Below are 21,844 nucleotides of genomic sequence, written 5' to 3'. Positions count from 1 at the left end.
CCTCCAGCCCTTCCCCCTGCCCTGGCAGGAGTGATCCAGCAGTGCTGGTAACACAAGACCTGCTGCACTCCCCTCCTCCTCACCTTGAGATTGGCTCTGCTTCTTCACACCGTCTTTAGGACACACTGATAAACTCACTACGACCTACAGTATTGGTGCTCTGTATACACAACTTCCTGTATCTGCAGTGTTTGGCTTGCTGCAAGCTCCTAACAGCACACTTGCTTTTTCCAAACGCTTCCCTCCCTTCCTCCTCCCCATTAACCTGCCATGACAGCACGATCTGCAGCTGTCCTGAGCAGCATGAAGACTCTGCTTCAGAGCTGGCTAGAAATGGCGCCAGCTCATGCCCTCCAACAGATTTATCCCTTAGCTCAGTGTTCAGTTTAATAGTTTCCCATTAAAAGCAGCACAGACACAAATCAGCTCAGGGTGGACTGGTTTGGTTTGTACCTCCAGACGTATTTCACCCCAGTGGGCAGAGCAAGTCTCCATGCATGTAACAGGTTCTTTCCCCTTATCAGAGCGCCGATGGTCAGATTCTTCCTCTGCACATGGTTAATACAAAGACCACTGGCTCATAAATCTCCAGGAGCAGCAGGTAGTTATGATCCGATGCAGCAATTCTGAAATGGCAGCTTGGTGGGATGGGATTATTTCTGAGCAAGGGAAGATTCCCTGGCCAAGCTCCCACAGCCCCACAGACAGGATCTTCTCCAACCTCCCCGCTGGTGTTAGTCCTGGAGTATCATGTTATTAGCAGTAATCACAGCAAACTTGGTTTTGTAATATATATGTGATGAGATTCAAACAAGAACCAATACTAGGGACTTTGGGGAAAAGGGTTGCTCCTCCACAACAGAACAGAACCGAATCAAGAGCACTTCCATTACTCCCACCCTGTTCAATTGCTCACATCAGAGTCATCCGCTCTAGGCTGCAGCTCAGGTCAAATTTCCACATGCTGAGCTGCAGCCCTGTCTGGAAATGTAAGGTCTACCCCTGTCCCCCTTCCCACCACACATCAACTGCAACAATTCACACACAGGATATGGTCCCCAGGCCTTGCCAGCTGAGTTGGGAAAAGGAGAGAGGGTCACAAACCTGCTTTTCTTTTTTCTGTATTTTCATTATCATCAAATCTGGGATGAATGTTATTTCTGCAAGACACAACACAAAAAAAAATTCACAATAAAGAGACTGGTGAACCTGAGGTACTCCATCCTTCCATATCACCCCTCCAACAGGCCGAGCCACCCCCCATGCCACTCAGAGCAACAAAGCTGCAGGATTGAAACACTCTCAGGGACAAACTTGGGGACATCTGCTCTGCTAAGCCATGGCAAGGAGCCTGACCACCCATCTCCCCACAGCTCAGTGCTACCTGCACCCCGCCCCACCTCACAGTTGCAGTCCCAGCATGAAGTGGGACACCCAGGGCTAGTGGAGACGCACTCCACCTCCCTAGAGCCCCAAACCCACCCCAGACATCCCTGAGAGACGTGTTGGATGCTGCCAACCCTGCAGCAGCAAAGAGAAGCAGTAAACTAACCAGCCTCTGCCAAGCAGTGATGACAGCAGTAAGAGATGTGGAGAGGATGCAGGAGCTTGAGGTGGGTTGCAAGCCCCACTACCAAAGAAGAGCTACTAGGGGGATGAGGATGGGGCAAGCAAGGAGGGGAAAGAGCCATACTGGCAGACACCATCTCCCCAGCAAGCCGCAGCAGCCCTCAGAGCAGCGTTGGAGCAGGGCCAGCGGGCCAGCTGCCCCCTCAGGCCTGTGGCCCTGCAGCGCAGGAGGATGCTGTGTGAGCAGCACCCACCTTGCAGCCCACAGGAGGAGGAGGAGCCGCAGGCAGAGGTGATTCCCAAGCAACCCCCCCACACCAGGCCTGGCCAGAGGGGCTGCAGTTGCAAATCCAACTCTTAGCAGCCCCTCAGTGACAGAGGCAGAACTGCCTGTGCGACCAGGTCCCCACATTGCCCCCCACCAGAGGAGGGGACCAACAAGCGATCTGTGGCGATGCAGCACTCCAACAGCTCTCTCGGGCAAAGACTGTTCCCCCATGCTCCCTGTACCACACCTCAGCACCCTGCACCCCGTGGCTGTGGTCCGGCTTGGCCAGGGGCAGCTTTTAGCTGGTCTCTCCCTGATGACCACAGCTCCCTGCAGGCACTGCCTGAGCAGCTGCACCCAAACGCAGAGACACAACACGCAGCACACCCTCCCTGGGCTGCCACGCACCCTCAGGATGGGGCCGGCTGGCGAGCAGACATGCACCTGCCCAGGCCTGATTTCTCTGGGGATTGGCATAGGTTGGACACTGCCAGATGCAGGAGAAAGCCAGGCTCACTGCTTCCCTCCTGCCGGTGCTGTGTCACTAGAAAGGCCAGGAGCAGCCCCGCCACATGCGGGGTCAGCATCGGAAACGGCACTGACCCCGGTTGGATGGGGCACTGCTGCAGCTCCCCAGGATGAACATGCTCACCAGCTGTGACAGTCAAGGGGACATGGTGAGGTTACAGCCCCGTGCCCTCCCCACAGCAGCCCCAGCCATGGTACCCTTGACAGAGCTGTTGGGGTTTGCCCGGACCCCCTTCTCCAGGCAGCAGATGCTTTTTGGGGAGCCAACCTTCAGCAGTTGTCTGCTCCCACAGTGCCAGCAACAGGCGCCAGAGCCCAGAAATATTTGCCAAGTGTTTTAGACATAAATCCCACAAACACCTGCCTCTTGTTTCCCTCCCATACCATGTAAACCCCACTCCACCAGCCACAGCGACATGAGAGCCTCCCTTGCCACTGCAGCTGTCAGACTCGCTTGGCACAAGGGCGCAGCTCACAATGCCACCAGTCTGCAGGCGAGGCCCAGTGACCCCCCAGCACACCCTCCTCCCTAGTCAGGTCTCCCCTCCCAGCAGGAGCATCCTGCTAGACCCAGACCTTACCAAAACCCAGAGCCATTTCTTCACTGACCCAGCACCTCTCTTCCCAAAGGGGAGAGCTCAACAGGTCCTACAGGTGGGCAGTGCTCAGGCCAGCACAAGAGGGGACGAATTCTGCACACCAATGCTGGTCCACGGCTCATGCGCACCACACCAAGAAGAGGCAGAGGCTTCTACCTCTGATCCCAGTTACATGGCACAAGCCAGGCCAGCACATCCCACACATAAGTCAAGCTTGGTGGCAGTAAGGCAAGGCACCCAGTGCCACCAGCTGAGTGGGGAGGAGTTTAATGGCATCTGTGGACAGGATGACACAGAACTTCCCTCTCATGACTAAGCCTGCCAGCCCCTCCTGTACTGCTCCAAGTGTGCCCCAGAAGGGCCAGAGGATAAGGGGCTAAGCCAAGCTGGAAGACGCGTGCAACTGCAGGAGTGGTGCTCTCCAGGAAGGACCAGGTGGAAATTTCAGACTGAGCGGCCACTGCTGCTCAGAACAAACCTGCCAGGCTCCAGCAGAGAGCAGCCCCATCCCAAGGCTTTGCTTGGAGCCAGAAGTGTTGGAGATCTCGGTTCAGTTCAGCTTTCACAGTGGTCTCTGGGCTGCAGGAGACTCCAGGGTGGTCAGCTTAGCCCTCCTTGCCAGCAGCATGCAAGTGCACTGGCCTTCACCCACTAGCCTCAGCCTGCACCCAGCAGGTCCTCTCGGCTCCCAGGGCAGGAGATGCTCTTACCCTGGCTCTGCTTCCCAGCCTTTCACCCACAGATTTTCTTCTGCAGTAACGCTGGGCCCTCCAGTCCTTGCAGGCACTAGCACTTTTCTTCCTGCTGTTTTCTTTCCATCATCAAAAGGCTGTGAGCTCCCTCAAGCTGCCCCTTCCCCAGAGCCCCAGCAAGCCATGGGGTCCCCTCTGTGCTCAGGGAGCTCTCCCCACCACCTCCTTGCCCGGAGGACTCGCTCCCTGACACTTAAGTGCCCCGCTTGTCACTTGGCAGATACTGAGGGTTTTTGCAGGCTAGCCCCAAAACAGAGCTCACACAATGCAAACAACTTCCACACCTGCAGGCTGACCCCTGGCACCCAGCGTTACAGCACTAAGGTGCCTGTGTGTGTCTCCAGCAGCCTCCTGCTGACATAGCCGCGGGGACAGCACCAGGACGGGATCCAGCAGCACTGTCTTCTCCCATGGCAGGACATTGGCAGCGTTCATCCACACCCCTCCAGGAGCCACTGCATTTCACCAGCACGGCTCTGGCCACCTCCAGAGCCCAGGGCAGGGCCAAAGCCAGCCTAGAGAGAGACTATGAGGGCACCTATAGCCCTCTGCCTCCACCCCAGCAGAGCCAGGGCCCCACAGTGGAGCACACAGGTGGTTTCACTGAGACCCAAGAGATGTCAGGGAAGGAGAAAGGCTCAGATGTTGTCTGCAAGGCAGCAGTTCAGCACCACTTCTGGCAAGCAAAAGCCAAGATAAATACCTTGCTACAAGTTCCTCAGCTCTGGGCTAGCCCAGGCTGGAAGTCTCTTATGGTGTGGCCTACAAGAGCTTGCTCCTATCACTCAGCTCTGGGTTTTCAGGGCTTTTTTTTATTAAAATAAAACAAACATCATACATTACGCATCACACACATTTAGTGGCCTAGGTCCCAGCATGCCCACCACCTTCTGTATGCTGGTAACACAGGCAGTTGCCAGCAGCTGAAAAAGAGGGCCAAAGGATGCCAGGAAGCTTGCTGCCACTGCAAGCAAGCGGCCCAACCCTGCTGCCTCTCCAGAGCCCAGGCAAGGGCTGCTGGTCTCCACTGCCATCAGCCTTGGTGGCTCTGCCCCACAGCCCTGGCCTCTGCTACCATCAGCTGCTGTTCTGGCACCACCCCACCTGTTACTTCACAGGCACCAAATGCTCAGGCTAGGGTAGGATTCAGAGCACGCGACACTGGGCCAGCACGATGCCTGCAGGCAGGGAAGGCCAGCCAGTGCTACGAGCAAGCCACACAAAGGAATGAGCTTTAGACCAGCCATGCCTTGCTTCACAAGCCTCATCTCTAGCAGCAGGAAGCCAGACACAAGCCCCTCAGTGGGACAGCGAGCAGGCAGCTGGTGTATGCCGTGGGTCCAGTGCTCTCAGGAGTGGCTGTACAGAGCAGGGATGTTCCTGGGCTCCCCAGCAGAAAGAACAGCCAGGATCCTGCTGCCAAAGCAGCCCTCTGCAGGCAGCCTGCTGTTCTCCTTCCTGGGCAACTTTGGACCAGGCTGGGCAAGGGTAGGCTGCTAATTCCTAATATCCATTTTTCCCAGGGAGTGCACAAGGACTAACCTGCACACACACGGCTCATGAACAACTTTTACCAGGTTAAAGTTAGTATCAGGGAAGGACTTTCACAGTTCCCTGAGTACAGCAGGCTGCAGACCACCCCTACCTTTAGGGGTTTGCAAGAGGCATGGCAGAAGCCCAGCCGCTGGGCTAGCCAAGCCACGACCTGCAGCACTGGCACACAGCAATGAAGGAGTGCTTGGCCAGCCCTCTGGCACGCTCTGAATGAGCACCGGGACAAGAGGGGACAAGGGCACAGGTTCAGGAAAGGACGTGGGAGAGCAGAGCATGGGAGGAGGTTTCTCCGTGACCAAAGCATAGTGATCACTTCTTGGCACACACCTTTGTTTCTACTCAGATTCACACCCACGGGTGAACTGTGGGAGACCGCAGTCGAACCCGGGGAGGTGTCTTGCACAGCACCCACTCTGTTACCGGCAGGAGGCAGCTAACAGGGGCCAGGTCCCCCCTCCTCTAGGCAGCAAGGGGTGCACACAGCCACAAACGGAGCCACTCTGGCCCTTGGCAGGGAAAATGCCCAGGAGACCTCACCACAGGCCAAGTCCAGGACAGACTGTGCCCCAAAAGCACTCGGCACAGGCCACAGCCAGCAAGGGACAGGCAGAAATGGAGCAGGCAGACCCTCCTCTCACCCAGTAACCTCCCAAAGAGCCAGGAGGAAATGTCTACAGGTCTTCCTTCTTCTGTCTGTCCCCACATACAGCAGCTTGAACATGCCAAGCTCTACACCACCCACTCTGTTCACACCCCACCGCTGGCAGAGCACAGCTACTTGGCATGGCGAGCAGTGCCAGGGCCAGGCCAGCCCCAAGTTCCATGCTCAGCAGCAGTCCCAAACCACCAGCAGACAGGTCTTCTCTACGCTCCATCCTCTTGTTCCAGCTGACAACAGGCACACAACAGTATCACCCCCACCGTACACCCGTGTATTTCCATAGCACTGAAGCAGTGTGTGCATCTGTCTTGATAAAACAAGGCTGGGATACTAGAGGAGACAGTTTAACAGAGATACCTACTCTGACCATGTGCAAAGTCATTCAAGTGCAAGGAGAAGCCCTGCAAAGTCATTGCAAGTGTCAGGAGAGAGCGCTTGGTCTCCTGTCTGCACACAGAGCTAGCTACAGTGAGAGGCCACCCCGTGAGGATGGCAGCATCCCAGGTCCTTGCAGGGCCCTGCTACAGCTCCCTGGATGATGTGCCATCCTGGTTTGTGGAAGGCTGCGTTAAACTCTGTGCTGGCCAGGGACCAGAGTCACCGTGGCCAGTTGTGAATCCAGACACCAGTGAACCTGGGGCATTTAACACATCGTATTGTTCATAATACTGTGAAGCGAGCATGTCCTGCCATCACCTCTTAGGGAAAAGGTGCAGAGGAGGAAAGGGACACGTTCATGTCTGCATGGTGCTGTGGTCTGCTTTTGCCTGCTGCATCCAGAGCATCTCACCTGGCCTAAGAGCCAGGAACTTGTCCAGCATCCTGAAGGGAAACACGCCACCTGCTAGGGAGCACCACCACACTGGCATGCAGATATATACATTGAGAACCCCATTTAACTAGCCATTTCCACACTAATTAAGTATTTGCAGATTAAAGGGAAACTCTAATCTCAAATGAGACAGCCTAATTTTCTAAATGAGCTTATGGTTTTCATATGGAGATCAACATGTTCTCACTAGCACATCATGCAAGCGCTCCAGGCTGCTAGATGCAGCGTTATTGCCACTGTCACAAGTGGGGAGTTTTTATTCTCCATGCTCAAGTTTTTATGCCTTTTTAACCCAAGATAATTGATGCACACCCCACACCAGCACTGCCAGACTGCAACACCCGCAGCACCATGTGGCCACCAGTGCTTTCGGCTGCCACAGCCAAAAGCAAGTCCTCCTTCATGAGGTCACAGTACTACACTCTCTGAACCTCGCCGGGCACTGCACACAAGCGGCAAGCACACCAACATGGCACACTGCGCTGGCAGGCTGACCATGCACTTGGGAGCTGTCTTGCTGCATTTCAAAAGACAAGAAAAGCAGTGCTGAAAGCTGTGTTTCATCCCTCTACATGAGCAGACCAACTTGCTGTCACACAGCCTCTACAAAGCATCTGCTGCTAGCAATGACGTTTTAAGTTACACAATTTGGGGCACATCAGGTTACTATCCTCCTCCCTTGGATTTATTTTTATTGTTCTGAAAGCACAAGACATCCCTACACCAGACCGAATCCACATCATGCCAGTATTTCCTGTCGCTCTTGCCTGGACTCCTCCAGGAGTTGCAGCATCTGTGCACAAGCCAAAAACATTATCAGAAATTCCACATCTGAGCCAACACCAACCCAAGACCAAGCAGGAACCATGTGCTCTTCCCCTTCTATCAGCCTTCCCACAAGACTGGCCAAGCTCTCGTGTGCAGCTGGAGGACTGATTTTCCCAGTTCAGAGGCTGCGGCTTGCTAACATGTGGTTCATGCGCTCCCAGAATCCTGCGGACATGCACAGCGCTCCCACCACACAGCTCCAACCAAACACCAGTCCTGCAAGCACATATACATACAGGTACTCTGTGAAAGTAACCACAGCTCATGGCAGGGAATGACCATCTGTCTCATTTGTACACACAGCTCCATCAGTGTATGTCCCCATGGAGTGGTTCACCTCTGTTTTGCCTCAGAAATGGAAGAAGATCTTCTCAAGATGATCCTCAGGTGGAGGAGAAAAAGGGCCACTGAAAATGAGCTGAGAGCAAAGGCAAGGAGAAGACACAGTGGCCCAGACTAGTCAACCTGTAAAGAGACAGATCTTCTCCAGGGCTAGAGGAGAACTTTTAACATGTTTCAGAAACACGCTAGCCAAGTTTGCGGGAGGAGGTCACCATATGAAGGAAAAGGAATAAAGCTCTACAGCAGTAATAGGGATATACCCAAAGGCATGTGTGAGCTAGTCCACCTTGGCCTGGATTAGTCACAGTGCTTGCAGGGCATCTGAGTGTCCTGGTTTTGGCTGGGAGAGAGCTAACTTTCTTTCTAGTAGCTGGTATAGTGCTATGGTTTGGATTTAGTATGAGAAGAATGTTGATAACATACTGATGTTTTCAGTTGTTGCGGAGAAGCGTTTATACTAAGTCGAGGATTTTTCAGCTTTTCATGCCCAGCCAGCAAGAAGGCTGGAGGGGCACAAGTAGTCGGGAGGGGACACAGCCAGGACAGCTGACCCAAACTGGCCAAAGGCGTATTCCATACTATGTGACGTCATGTCCAGTATATAAACTGGGGCTAGTTGGCCTGGGGGTGGGGATCGCTGCTCAGGAACTAACTGGGCATCAGTCAGTGAGTGGTGAGCAACTGCACTGTGCATCACTTGTTTTGTATATTCCAATCCTTTTTTTATTTTTGTTATTATTATCATTATTAGTTTCTTCCTTTCTGTTCTATTAAACTGTTCTTATGTCAACTCACAAGTTTTACTTTTTTTTCCCCCAATTCTCTCCCCCATCCCACTGGGTGGGGTGGAGTGAGTGAGCAGCTGCGTGGTGCTTAGTTACTGGCTGGGGTTAAACCACGACACTGAGCTGGAGCCTATGAAATGCAGAGCCTTGGCCGTGGTGTGCTGCCCAGTACCCATGTAGCACATTAACACATCCGTGTTAGCAGAGACAAAGGAAAACAGTATTTTGAGATCACAGCACTTGGGAGAGGCTGTGTGGTAGGACTGCCTTTCAGCACTATCATGGACAGCCCAAGCAGCCCCAGGAAGTGCCTAGGACAAAGCTATCACAGATGGGCCAATGCCAAGGATGCTTTTCAAGATCATACCTGATGGAAAGACAGACTGCCATTGCCTGTGTCCTGTTGCATGTCAGAAGGAGAGGAGGGTCCTGGCACAAAAGCCAAAGCACCTTTCCAAACTTTCCACCATACAAGACATCTCCACAGCGGAGCATCCAGCTTCTTGCTTGCTCAACACCATGCTGAAAATCTAGCGCTAAGCAAACAAAATGCACACTTGTGCACTCACCCTCAAGTGCAATCCATGACTGATGCACGAGCTGGGCAACACAAGCAGAGCACTAAGGACTCTATTTGTACATGCAGCTGCTACACCACCATTAGACTAGCAAACACACACTCCTGCACCCAGCCTGCAAAGAGCTGCCAAGGAGGATGAGAAGCAGAGCCAGGAGATGCTCTGGAGCAGCAGGTATACCCTTCTATACATGGTGGGAGCAGGTACCAAGTATACAGCACTCAAAGAGTAGCTAGCTTCATCCCTGAGCACAGCAGAAAAGGTACTAATGCAAACCCCAAGTGCAGGATCCTGGCAAGCAGGACTCAGGCTGGTAGGACTAGTTTGCTCAAGAGAGCCAGCCACACCAGGTCGTCAGGGTCCCACTCTGCCCAGCTGCCTGCAGTACTTTCCTATTACTGTTCTGGCCACCCACAGGTCCCTGCCAGCACCCCACAGCAGGCTGCACTTCTGCAAACACAACGGCAAGCTGAGGGTGTTCAGGGCACCCTCTGCACAGTCTCCCACATGCCAGGCAAGGATTTTACAGCTACGCAGGCAACACATCCTTCCTAGCTCATAACAAGCTCTTAAGCATGGAAATGAAGTGGTAGGTGCTCAGACAATACCTTGACAGGATCAAACCACCTCAGAGAGGAAAGTTTACATGGGCTGCAGTTCTCCCCGCACCTTCCTCCATTGTTTTAAACCACCACGTTCCATTGAAATTCACTGCCCAGCTCACGCTCCAGTGTGGGTGCATGTTCCCTCTCCTCAGATACCTTCCAACAGCCAAGCTACAGCACCATTCAACATCACAGCTCTTGTTGGGGCTGTCCATATGTCACACAGCATGTCCCTGCTCCTCTGTGCTTCAGAGACCCTCCTCTCGCAGTTCTCCCCAAGCTCCTGTGTGAGCCAGCACTGGAACAGGAAGCTTGGCTTTCTGCACCTATCTTGCTTCTCTCTTCTAATATTTTATATTATATTTATATCCTGTATAGGGGGCTAAAAAGAGCAGGCAGGCAGCCCCACACTGCAAAACCAGGAGGAATGCCACACGCATCTGGATCCCAGCTCTCTGCCACTGCTCTGCATGCCTGGGGGCCACGCTTTGAAGAATGCCGGCCTGAAGTCAGAGAGGACTGAAGACGAAAATAATACGGCACTCGCCCTTTCTGCACTCAACCCTCAGAAAAATCCAAGACAAAACTCTGCTTGGGGTGATAAGCAATTTCACAGCACATCTGATGATTGCGCAAGCTTGCATGACTGAGAGCAAATGGGGCAAATCCAGGAGGCCGGGGAAGGCTCAAAGAAGTCTGTGCCAGACAGTCAGCAAGGAAGAGGTCCTCTCCAGATCTGTCTGTTCAGCACAGAGAATGCTGGGACTCTGCCCAGCATGCCACTGCACCTCGCTTCAGAGCACGTTGCCCAAAGGAGGTCCCCAGCCAGTCCCCAGCAGCCAGCCCCAAGAATAGCTTCCAGCCTTGTTTCTCCAACCATGCTGAGCCATCCCCCAGCTCTTTTACGAGGCCTCCAGAAGCGCATCCCTGGCCACACTGCCCGCCCAGAGCAGGGGCCAGCCCAGGAGAACATTTCACAGCCCCTCTGCAAATCTGACCTACCCAAAGGAGTTACTGCAAGGTCAGGCTGACCCAGCAGACTTTGTTCTCAGGCCCACATCCGCCCAAAGAGCTGAACATGTCCTTAATATCACGGTTACCATCCAATCTGAGAAGTCCTCGGGGCCAACAGCAGGGCTGGGTGACAGGCATCTGCGGCAGAACCCTCCAAACATGCCCCAGCGTCCCCACGGGCACCTGGCCGCAGCATCTGCCACACAGCCATTACGATGGCATGTGAGGCCCATAGAGAAACCCTGCAACACTGCTGGGACCACAAGGCTGTAAGAAATGTTCCAAGTCACAGTGCTGGAAGCAGGAAATCTAGAAGACAAACTGCCACAGGACACTAAAGAATTCCTAGTATGTGGTTTGCAAAAATAGTTACAATGCTAGCTTGCCTGCAGCTGGTAAACAGCATTAAAACAAGCAGCTCTTCAGGGTCCCCCTTTACCCACCAAATAGATGTCAGATAACCTCAGTCATATCCCATAGCAGTCTCAAAGTAATGACCCAAAGACATCCCCCAATTTAACGGGATAAGCATATTTTTGGCCAGGTTTTGAAACTTTAAAGACAACAAAGTCTCCAACAATGTTCTCTAATATTAATTTCATTTACATACTGCATAGCTCGTGGTCTGTAACCACAACAAGCAGCATTGTTCTGCTGCTTCAGTCTGTCTGGGAAGACGCTTGCTGCAACACACACCTAGCCTTCAGGCTAAGAGCAACCGGGAGGGAAACCCTGATGCAGCAGCTAGGGGTGCACGAAGCTCCCAGACAGATACTAACCATGTGTCAGCGCCCATAACCTTGCTTCCAAAACTGACAGTGTTTAATATTACTGCAGAAGAATAATGTCTAATACTCATCTCATCACCTCGTGTGACAGCAACGGCGAGCTCTGCATGAAGTTCACTCACACATCCAGCTCGTTTTGGGAACTGCAGGTCTTCAAGCAGCATGGATTAGCCTGCACACATGCGAACGTGCGCCACAGGAGCAGGTCCCACCAGGGAAGCCCAGCACCCCAGGCTGCTAACAGGGCACCACTGGAGCAGGCGGCTTGCCTCACAGTCTGGGCTACTGTGTGCTTCTTCCAGAACCCAGCCCAGGTTCCGGGTGTGTGCAGCTCCCAACCCAGGATCCTGCCTGGGCCAGCTGTTAGCTCCAAGAATAGCTCAGATCAGCTGCAGAGGATCAAATAATTGCCCCAGGGATGGGAAGCACCAACTATTTTCAGCTTTCTGGGAGCTTTGCTGGGCTAGGGGAGAGCAATCGCAGTGGAGGCAGAGGGCTAGCCACCCAGCCCAGCAGGAGGAAGAGCTTCCAGCTTGTTATGCTCTTCCAAGGATCTTGTTTTTACCAAGAAAAGGAAAGGGTTTCAAAGAGGGTTTAAACCTCAGACTTGCTTTTTTGAAACAATTTTCCAGTTGAAACTGCAGTTTCACACCAGGTACATACAAAATATGCAGATTTTCCACCAGAGGCCCAATCCTGACATCTCCTGCCCGCCCCCCCAGAGCAGCCGAGAGCGGCTCCTCCCAGGCTGCTGCACACCAGCCCCAGTGCAAGGGGCACGCAGCACTGCTGACCACGCTTCGAGGGGACCATCTGGGTCAGAGCTGTCCTCAGTGTTTGTAACCCTCATCATGGGCACTCAGCAACCTGCTGCTGGGTCCTTCTCTGTGAAATCTTTGCAGGTCACCTTTAAAAGCCACAAGAGGCCTAAAACTACTTTACAGGCTGCAAGATTAGTTGTGCCCATAAAGACATTCTTTACAGCAGCGTGCAATGCCAGCTCTGGAGCACTACTGCTTCCACGCCTGGGCAGCAGCAGGAGCATCTACTCCCCACCCCACAGACCAGCACCTCTCCACACACACCTGGGGTCTGGGGTGCTCACAGGCCTTGGCTGCATTTCAACCACACCACCTCACATGTCAATAGGATATTTAAAGGACACCGATGGAAGCACTCAAAAGCCTGAAAATGCTACAATGAAGGTTGCACAAGCACTATTAATTGAACTTTTGTAGGCAGCTGTTACACAGGAAAAGCCTTGCCCACCAATGCCGCATGCTAGCAGCAATGCCAGAATCCAAATCTAAAGCTTGGATCCAAAACCGGGAAGAAGCAGCCTGTCTGTGCTAGCATCCACATCCTTCATCAGCCCTGCAGACAGGAGAAGTCACAGCTGCTGTGCCATCCCCTGAGAGAAATGAGAAGGAAGGGGAAAAAGGGAAGCAAATTAATGCTGCACAATCCCTGTCCGACTTCTCAACTTTGAAGTAGTAGTTTTCTGATTTAAAAAAACAAACCCAAACAAATCCAGAAATTTGCACATAAAATTTTAAGGTACGAGGAAAGGAACCCCAGCGAACCTCAACTCTGCTCTGCATTACCAGCAAGCCAGGGGAACAGGACCTCTGGGTGCATAGGCCAGCCAGGGGGAGTGTAGCTGTAAAAGCACTGCCAAAGCAAAGTGGGAGCTGCCAAAACACCTAGCCTGGGAGAAGACTCATCTGGCAGCCCTTATCTGGGGTTCAGATGTAAAATTAAGGTTAGGGTTGAGAGAAAGACAAAAGCTGCAGTTTGAGAGGGATTGGAAAGAGCTCACTAGAATAAAGTGGGGGCTGCTAAAAGACCTGGCCTTGCAGAAACCTTTCACGAGGATGACCTTGACCAATGTTCAGCCATAAGATTAGGTTTGGGATAATGCTGAGACAAAGTTCAGAGCTGCAGCTGGAGTGGGGCTGGAAAGGGGCTGCAAAAGTACCTGGCAGCTGCCAAGAGACCTGGACTGGGAGAAATCACCGGTTCAGGTAATCAATAGGAGCCTTCTCTACAGCTTCCCAGGAAAATCAGGGTTCTGGCTAAGAAAAAGAAAACCCAGAGGTGCAGCAGCAGCAGCAGGGCAAGGGAGGGCTCACCTGAGCAAAGCGGGAGCTGCAAGACGCTTCACCTGGGAGAAAGCCTTCATCGGGAAAATGGCTGGGGCACTTGGCTAAGGCTCAGCTGGAAAACTAGGGTTAGGGTTCAGAGAAGTCTAGACCTCACATGGGGCTGGAAAGAGACTGCCAAAAGGAAGAGGGGCTGCCAAGAGGTTTGGGCTGGGAAATGGCTCAGAGGCCTTCCCTACAGCTCAGCTGGAAAACAGCTCCTAGGGTTAGGGTCTGGACTGAAAGGAAAGGTTACACTTGCAGTTGGCCTGGGGCTGGAAAGGGGCTGCCAAGAGACCTGGGGTGGGAGACACCTTTTGGTGGGAAATGGTTGGGGGGGCCCTTCCTTATGGCCCAGCAGGCAAATGAGGGTTCAGGTTGAGAAGCAGAAAGCCTGGTGTTATTGCTGGAGCGAAGCTGGAAAGATGCTGTCAAAGGTAAGCGAGGGCTGTCAAGAGTCCTGGGCTGAGAGAAAGCTTTCGTGTGAGCAATGCGTTAGGTGGTCTTCCCTACAGTTCTTCACAAAAAGAAGGTTGAGTGAAAGAGAGAGCTTACAGCTAACCCTGGGCTGGGGGCTTCAACAGCCAAGCAGGGGCTACCAAGAGAGCTGGGCTGGGTCAAAGTTTTCATCTAGGCAAAGGCTATGGGGTCTTTTCTATTGTTTTGCAGGAAAATGAGAGCTAGAGCCAGGGTTAGGGTTAGGGCTGAGAGAGAAAAAAAACCTAGAGCTGCAGTCAGACTGTGGCTGGAAAGGGGCTGCCAAAGCCAAATGGGCGTTTCCAAGAGACCTGGGCTGGGAGAGCTCTTTCATCTGGCTTTCTACGTCTAAGGCTCAGAGGGAAACTGAGAACTCGGGTTAAGGCTGACAGAAAGTGAAAGCCTAGGGTTTCAGTTGGAACAAGGTTAGAAATGGGCTGCCAAAGATTATTTTAGGTTGCCAGGAGACCTTGGCTAGGAATCATCTTTTGTACAGCAGGTCTTGTCAAAAGGTTCAGCTATAAAATTAGGGTTAGGGTAACACTGATGGAAAGAAAAAGCCTAGAGATGCAATTGGAGCAGGGATGGAAATGGGCTGTCAAAGCAAAGCGGGGTCCTGCAAAGAGACTGGGGCTTAGAGAACCCTTTGATCTGGAAAAAGGCTCAGCAGCCTTCTCTACAGCTTCCCCTGAAAAGGGAGAGTTAGGGTTGAGAGAAAGCCTGGAGCTGCAGACAGAAGCTGGGCTGGAAAGGGGCTGCCAAAAGGAAACGGTCAGGAGACCTGCACTAGGAGAAATCTCTGGTCTGCAACATGGCTTCAGGGCCACATCTACCCATTCCCAAGAAACAAAGGATAGGGATAGGACTGAAGGATGAGAGCTGCCACTGGAGTAGGGCTGGAAGGTGGCTGCCAAGATACTTGGGATGGGGGAAATTTTTACCCATGCAATGCCTGGGGGTCCTTGTCTAAGGCTCAGCAGGAGAATGAGGACTAGGTTTGAGGGAAAGACGACTTCTCCAATTAAGGTAACACAAAACACAGTCACAGTAACAGGCTTCTGCCCTCCTTCATTCAGGTGCAAAGGGAATAGAGCACAGTGACAAACAGCATTTTTTAAAATCAAATGTTTGTTTTCAGAGGCTGGTGCTTTGCTGTGGCTGGCTGAATTTTTACAAAACAAGTAAAAGATCAAATTTTGCCTTTTTCTGTAACCTCTTCCTCAAAAACAACATCCATTCCTGTTGAAACCTTACAAAAAAGCCAGCCTGAGGCACTGCAAAGATTTGCACTGCAGAACAGCAAGAGTTAGACAAGGATTATTCCAACTGTGCAGAGGAGCTTCATCACAGGTAACACCAACACCACCTAAGACTGAATTATTCCTGTATCCTGGTTCCTGTATCTTGCAGGAACCACCTGTAACTAGACTGGCCCACAAGTCTGATGGTCTCCACAGCCAATGAGCTGAAAACATAGCATGGGTTAACAAGCAGAAGAGGACTGTGGCCACAGGTTGGGTATTCCAAGAGCAGGCAACAGGATGAGCCTGCACCATCCACGTTGCTCTCAGTTGACATCCTACTTGCCTTTTAGGAGACTCTGCTGGTGGGCTTTCACATCTGAAACTCCAGTTGATTTTGCAGTGCATACCCCCAAAAGGCTGGGCTAATATAAGTTCATTGATCACCAAGATACCTGGCAAAAAGGTGTCCTCCATGTTATACAACACATACACAGGTGAGAATCAGCCAAACCGGACCAGTTCTTAGGGTCCCAACAAGACAAGCACTTTGGTGGAGCAGTGCAGGGGGATGAAGTTTTGGTTCAGTTTTGGGCCCCTCACTACAAGAAAGATATTGAGGTGCTGGAGCGCATCCAAAGAAGAGCAACAAAGCTGGTGAAGGGTCTGGAGAACAAGTCCTACAAGGAGCAGCTGAGGGAACTGGGGTTGTTTAGCCTGGAGAAAAGGAGGCTGAGAAGGTTGTAGTGAGGTGGGGGTTGGTCTCTTTTCCTGAGTAACAAGTGATAGGATGAGAGGAAACGGCCTCAAGTTGTGCCAGAGGAGGTTTAGATTGGATATTAGGAAAAATTTCTTCACTGAAAAGGGTTGTCAAGCATTGGAACAGGCTGCGCAGGGATGCGGTTGAGTCCTATTAAATCATTTTTCTTTTGCTAATACCATTGGAAGTGATTCTTTAAGCAGTCCAAACCACTCCCTTTCATGACACCATCCCTGGAGGTATTTAAAAGATGTGTAGATGTGGTGCTTAGGGACATGGTTTAGTGGTGGACTTTGCAGTGTTAGGTTTACGGTTGGACTTGATGATCTTAAGGGTCTTTTCAACCTAATACAAGTCTATGGTTCACAAAAACTGGAAACAGTCCCCAAAACCAGTAAGGCACATGGCACGGTCAGGGGCTGCCCCTGTCTTTCCCTTGGGGATACATTCTGCCTTGCCTCAGCCCTTCCCTCTCCCCAACTCCAGCATGTGCTCCCAAGATACACAAACAACGACCACCAAGGATGGGCCCCACTGATGACTTCAGACATAGAAAGTACAATCTCCAAGTGTAGGCTGGCATTCCCCCATTGCAGTCTTTCACCAATATCCCCTCAAGCATTCTGTGTCCCAACAGGAACAGATGCTCCAACAGCCCCTCAGTCATGGACACACCAAGGCACTTCAAAAAGAAAGTTTTATTCATAGCCTTTAACCAAAGAGCAACTTTCATTTCCTGCAGGGAGATCACATCTACAGCGTGGCGAGGTACGTGGGAGTCAGCAGCTCTGAACTCAGCCCTGCTTTTGCTTTGCCTTCACTTCCCGGCTCCGTCCCCCTGGCTACTGTCTTCAAGCCCTGCCCTCCCCTCTCTTCTCTGACCGCCCTGCTGCACCCAGCAGCCCCCCCCCCCGCACGCCCCATCGCACAGCTGTACCTGCTGCAGCTCAGAAACTCCCCCCAGGGCCAGTTCAGCCCTGGCCTGTGAGCAGCAGTGAGGTGCCCGAGCTGCCTCAGGCAGGCGTGAGTACAGCCCTGCCTGTTCCCCCCAGGTCATGTCCACAGGCTTGTCACCAACAGTCAAAAGGGCTATAAACTCAGACAAAGCTGAGGCCTCAGCATCTGCAGAAACTGATGGCATTTGCCCAAGAAAGCTCCTTATTCAGCACGGCAGCACGGATAAGAATTTTTTTGCTTTATTAAAGCACATCCCTGCAGTACACTGCCATGTTCAGCTGCCTGCGAGAGGCAGGTGGCTTCCTTCTTCAAAGGGGAAAAAGAACAGATTTTATCTGTTCAAATAAGCTGCAGCCAGGAAACAACGTGAGCAGTTAAAACAAAAATCAACACCCAACCGTCAGGTCCTTAGAGACTGACAATCCTCTTCAGAAGGATGAGCAAAAGGGGCATGTGGCTTTCTCCAAGGGAAGAACGAAGCACAACAGGAGCTGGGATTCAAAGAGCAAGCAGTGCTCACAAGCCACCTCCTGAAGGACAAGGGGCACCCCGAGGTGCACGTGGGCATGTCCACCTCTGTGCCAGAAATACTGGTGATAATACACTCAGAAAACCTGCACTTTCTTTTCACTTTCTAAGTAGGAATTCTGCACCAAAACTCCTTCAAAGCTGCTGCAGCAAAGAGCAGAAACAGGCAGCAGCCTTGTGTTGGAGGCACAGGCACCATGAACAGTCACTTGTAAGTTGATGTGTGCCACTACACGATACATTTCAATTCTGATTTTCAGACCACAGCTGTGGCAAACTTCCACTGACACAACCAAGCCACTCAGCACCCTGCACATGCACACCACATCTCAATGAAGTGACAAAAATCCAGCAGAGATTGCATTTGCTTCTCAGCAGGTCTCCGGCATACTCAGGTCCCAGGCCAGACGTGAGAGCCCCCAACACCTGCTCTTGAAGCAAAGCAAGCTGGGTCCAGCGGGAGCACAGTCTGCCTTGCACCATGGCTGAGGTGAGAAGCCCCTCCAGCAACTACTTTCAGTCCAAGGTAATGGCACACTGCCAACCGGGAGCCCATAGTGACACTGCAGGCTCACAACACTATCTTAAATCACTCTGAAAACACAAGTTGGGGTCTGTGCCTCAGCTGCCCACCCTCACCAGGAGCTAAAAGCCAGCATTTAGAGATTAGCAGTTTTCCTAGCAGCTTTTCCTACATGGCAGACTGGAAGATGAACTCATTCTGTGGTTCAAAGACATTCAAGGGGAATAGGAAGCCCACACTTCAGGCTGGAGGCCCCTTTGCTTATTACAAACCACAGAAGTACTATACAACAGTATACCCGGCTCCACACATTCTCACTCATCCCCCAAACTAGTTGGCACTGGCCCCACTGGAGATGCACCCTCTCCAGGCTGACCCTGTCTGCCAGCCATGCTCCTTGCAGCCTGAGGGTCCCCTTCCCAGGCACAGGAGCAGCACCAGGCACAGCACAGCAGGCTCAGGCTCCAGGGAGGTGCCAAGGACAAGTCTCACCACAAGCAACTCCTTTGAGACAGAGGCATCAAGAAGTGTCCAACCTCAATCTGTCAGCAGACTTCTGGTGACGCCTCCTTCCAGATGAGGGGTGCAAGCCTCACTCACCTCCTCAACATCGCCTTTCTCTCGCCTCCTTACTATAGTTCTCATTCCAGAAAGGATCCCTTGAAAATACAGATCCCAAACAGGGACAGCATTTTGCACGCAGCCCCAAAGGACAAGCAGGAAGGCAGGGAGATAAAGAAGAGAAGAGAATTGCACAGCCATGCCATGAAATTACTGATTTTCAGACAAGCAGGTCTGCTCTGCCAAAGCACCTCAGGAAGTGCTGCATCTCCTCAGCATTTGGGTACAGCTTGAAGCAAGAGAGATTAGTCAGGGCTGCCAGGTCCAAACCTGCTGCCCAGGCCTCCAGGCCACAAGCAAGCCAGCCTCATGGACTGCAACTAGCCCAAGTGGAGCCAGGGAGGCTTAGCACACCCTTGCTGCTCTGGTACAAGAAGATGTGCTAACCTGCCCTGAGAAAGGCTGGCAGAGGTCGAAGTACAGACTGATGAGAAGATTCAGATCTCTCTAGAGCTCCCAGCAGCAGAGAGCTGCAGACAGCTCCTACAGCCACAGCACAAGGGCCCTGCTCGGCCCTTCCACACACAAGGCAGCAGCGAAGGGCATTGGGCAATGGGGCAACCAACAGCTTTCAGAAGACTGTCTTACAAGTAAAGGGTCCTGGTCTTTCTTTTGCCCCACACCACCAACCCGTATACCAGTGTCAGCAGCTGTCCTTGTGTGTACACACCATTTTGGGGTGGCAGGGACATCCCCACTGCCTCACACAAGCTGCAGAAGCAGCTCTTTGAGGGGGGAAGAGGTGCTGCTCCAGCCCTGGCAGCCTGAGAGCTGCTCTGCTCCCTGCTGCCTGCTTTCATCATGGCAGCAGCCCTTGGCTCAAACATGGAAGAGCAGTGGTTCACGCCTGACAACAAACCTTACAGCCTTGAGGAAAGGGGAGAGTAGTCAGTAGCCATTCCCTACCACACAGAGACGACATCGAGCCACGTCATTTTTGTATCAGGGTCAGGCATCACGTGAAACCTTTCAGGCCTTTGCAGAACTGAGGCACTAATGAATACCAATGCTCCAGCAGGAACTCCCAGAGTCCTGGTACTTAGCACTGGTCAGAGGCACAGGACTAGCATCAGCATCTCATGGCATGCCCCATCCCACAGCCTGGAGAGCCTCTTTCATCAGCACACTGACCAGAAGCGTGTCAGGCCAAGCTGGATCAGTGTGCTGGGGGTAAGGGACCAGCCTTGGCAAGCAAACATGAATCATTCCCAAAGGAGCAAGGGTGCCTGTGTCTGCCTGAAGACAGCTGGGAGAAATAAGTACTGGCCATTGCTTGCCAAGAGGTTTGCTGCATTGCCCTGCTACTCCTGCCTTAATCACTAGGAGCACTACAGAGTACCAGATGACAGACCAGGACTGATGGGCTCTGACAGGCTCCCCAAGCAAGCTGGGGCAGAGGTCCCCAGGGCCTGGCAACACCAGTCCATCAGAGGGGCCTCCAGAGCACTCTCCACTCTCAGTAGCTTTGCTGCTGGCAAGGTAGACAGCAAGCCTGAGGAAAACAAAGCATGGCCCAGGCATCAATCACCCTCCCTACCTGATGCATCCACACTGCAGGCGAGCAGCAGGAGAGGACCGACATGTCTGGCTGGGACAGACCAAGAGCAGAACTCGGAGCCTGCACTATCGTTCATCAGCTTGGCTCAACCAACACCCTTCTCAAAGGCACCAAACAGCAGAGAGACATCTGCAGTCCCCTGGTGCTGTTTGGTTCTTGCTACCTCATCAATTCCTGTTTCCAGGCAGGGCTGCACAGACACGTCTCAGCCAGCAGAGCTACCAGAGCTTGAAGCCTGAGTATCTGTGGTGCAATCCAGAGGGACTCAGGCAACTATATTCCTGTGGGCTGCATGAAGAAGGGGTTCTGCAGAGACATCACCCTGCCACCGGCTTTAGAGAGGTGCTCCCACTCACTCGGGGAGATCCAGGCAGGGGAGACAACCACTGACAAGACAACTGCCTGCAAAACACGGAAGGGGCAGAGCTAGGGGAGGGGGAAAGAGAAATACGGCGTAAGAGTGACACTTCTCTCCCTAGCTCCTCCCAACCAGCTCTCATAAGCTGAGTGGCCCAGCAAAACCTCCTCCGCTGGGCAAAACAGCAACCCAGCCAGCTGCTGCTCCTCCACAACACGCTCAAGCACCCGAGAGCTTCTCTGTGGGATACTCTTTGAAGGAGGTATCCAGCCCCCATCAGAAGCCACCCGTCTGCAGGCTGTCACGCAAGCAGCCTGGCAGCCCAGAGCCCAGCTCCCTCCCCACAGCCTGCTGCAGCAGGATTTGTTTATGTGTCTGCAGCTGCTCCATGCATTCACCATGGGAATCCAGGCTGAAACTCCAGCCGCATCGCATGGAGAAGCGGCCTCCCCTCTGCGCAGCCTCGCAGCTTGGTGAGCATGCGGAGCCCGGCAGGCAGAGTGCTGCAGGGGGCACGAGCCCCTGGAAACAGGCCTGCCAGAGCGGTGAGCCGCATTCCCAGCCCTCCGCAGTGCCTCCCCCACATCCTGCCTCCAGCCCTCCGCTGAGGGTAGAGAATGCAAATCTTGGGTTGTAATTTTTCCAAGTTAAAAATAACCCGGTAGTTTAGTAAGAGAAGCAGCAGCAGTGAGGCAGGGGGCTGGGAAGCCTGTGAGCTTGCTGCGAGACGGCTTCGGCACACTTTTTTCCTTCCCAAGCAGAGGCTAAGGAGAGGCAGTCTCCCAGCTCTGCGCACATAGCTATGGAAAGCAAGACCCCTTCCCAACTGCAGAGGCTTCACTGAGCAGCCAAATGCTCTTTGTTTCAGAGCTGCCCTAACACTCCCTCACTGCTCCCTGGCCCTGACGGGAAGGGGGCGCAGGCCTTACTGCCCTCAGCAGGACACATGGCAGGATGAAGGAAGCAAGGAGCATACA

At 52.8% G+C, this 21,844-nt stretch overlaps 1 protein-coding gene across 10 annotated transcripts in view; it reads right to left on the bottom strand.

The window, feature by feature from the left end:
• CHD6 (chromodomain helicase DNA binding protein 6) overlaps positions 1–21,844 on the bottom strand; it is a 100,781-nt gene that overhangs the window by 65,955 nt on the left and 12,982 nt on the right. For 8 of the 10 annotated variants that reach the window (XM_075057925.1, XM_075057880.1, XM_075057907.1 and 5 more), the window contains exon 2: positions 1,105–1,160. The exons of 1 other annotated variant lie outside the window; for it this stretch is intronic. In XM_075057925.1, coding sequence (XP_074914026.1) covers positions 1,105–1,137 — 33 coding nt within the window. In that variant the 5' untranslated portion in view covers positions 1,138–1,160. Of the gene's footprint in view, positions 1–453; positions 627–1,104; positions 1,161–21,844 lie in introns of all 10 variants that reach the window. One more of the 10 variants, XM_075057917.1, reaches the window with a different exon arrangement.

Source organism: Buteo buteo, chromosome 2, assembly GCF_964188355.1.
Source record: "Buteo buteo chromosome 2, bButBut1.hap1.1, whole genome shotgun sequence".
NCBI classification, from domain to species: Eukaryota; Metazoa; Chordata; class Aves; order Accipitriformes; family Accipitridae; genus Buteo; species Buteo buteo.
The sequence above is the reverse complement of the archived record's forward strand: the minus strand, read 5'-3'. Positions and strand labels throughout refer to the sequence as shown.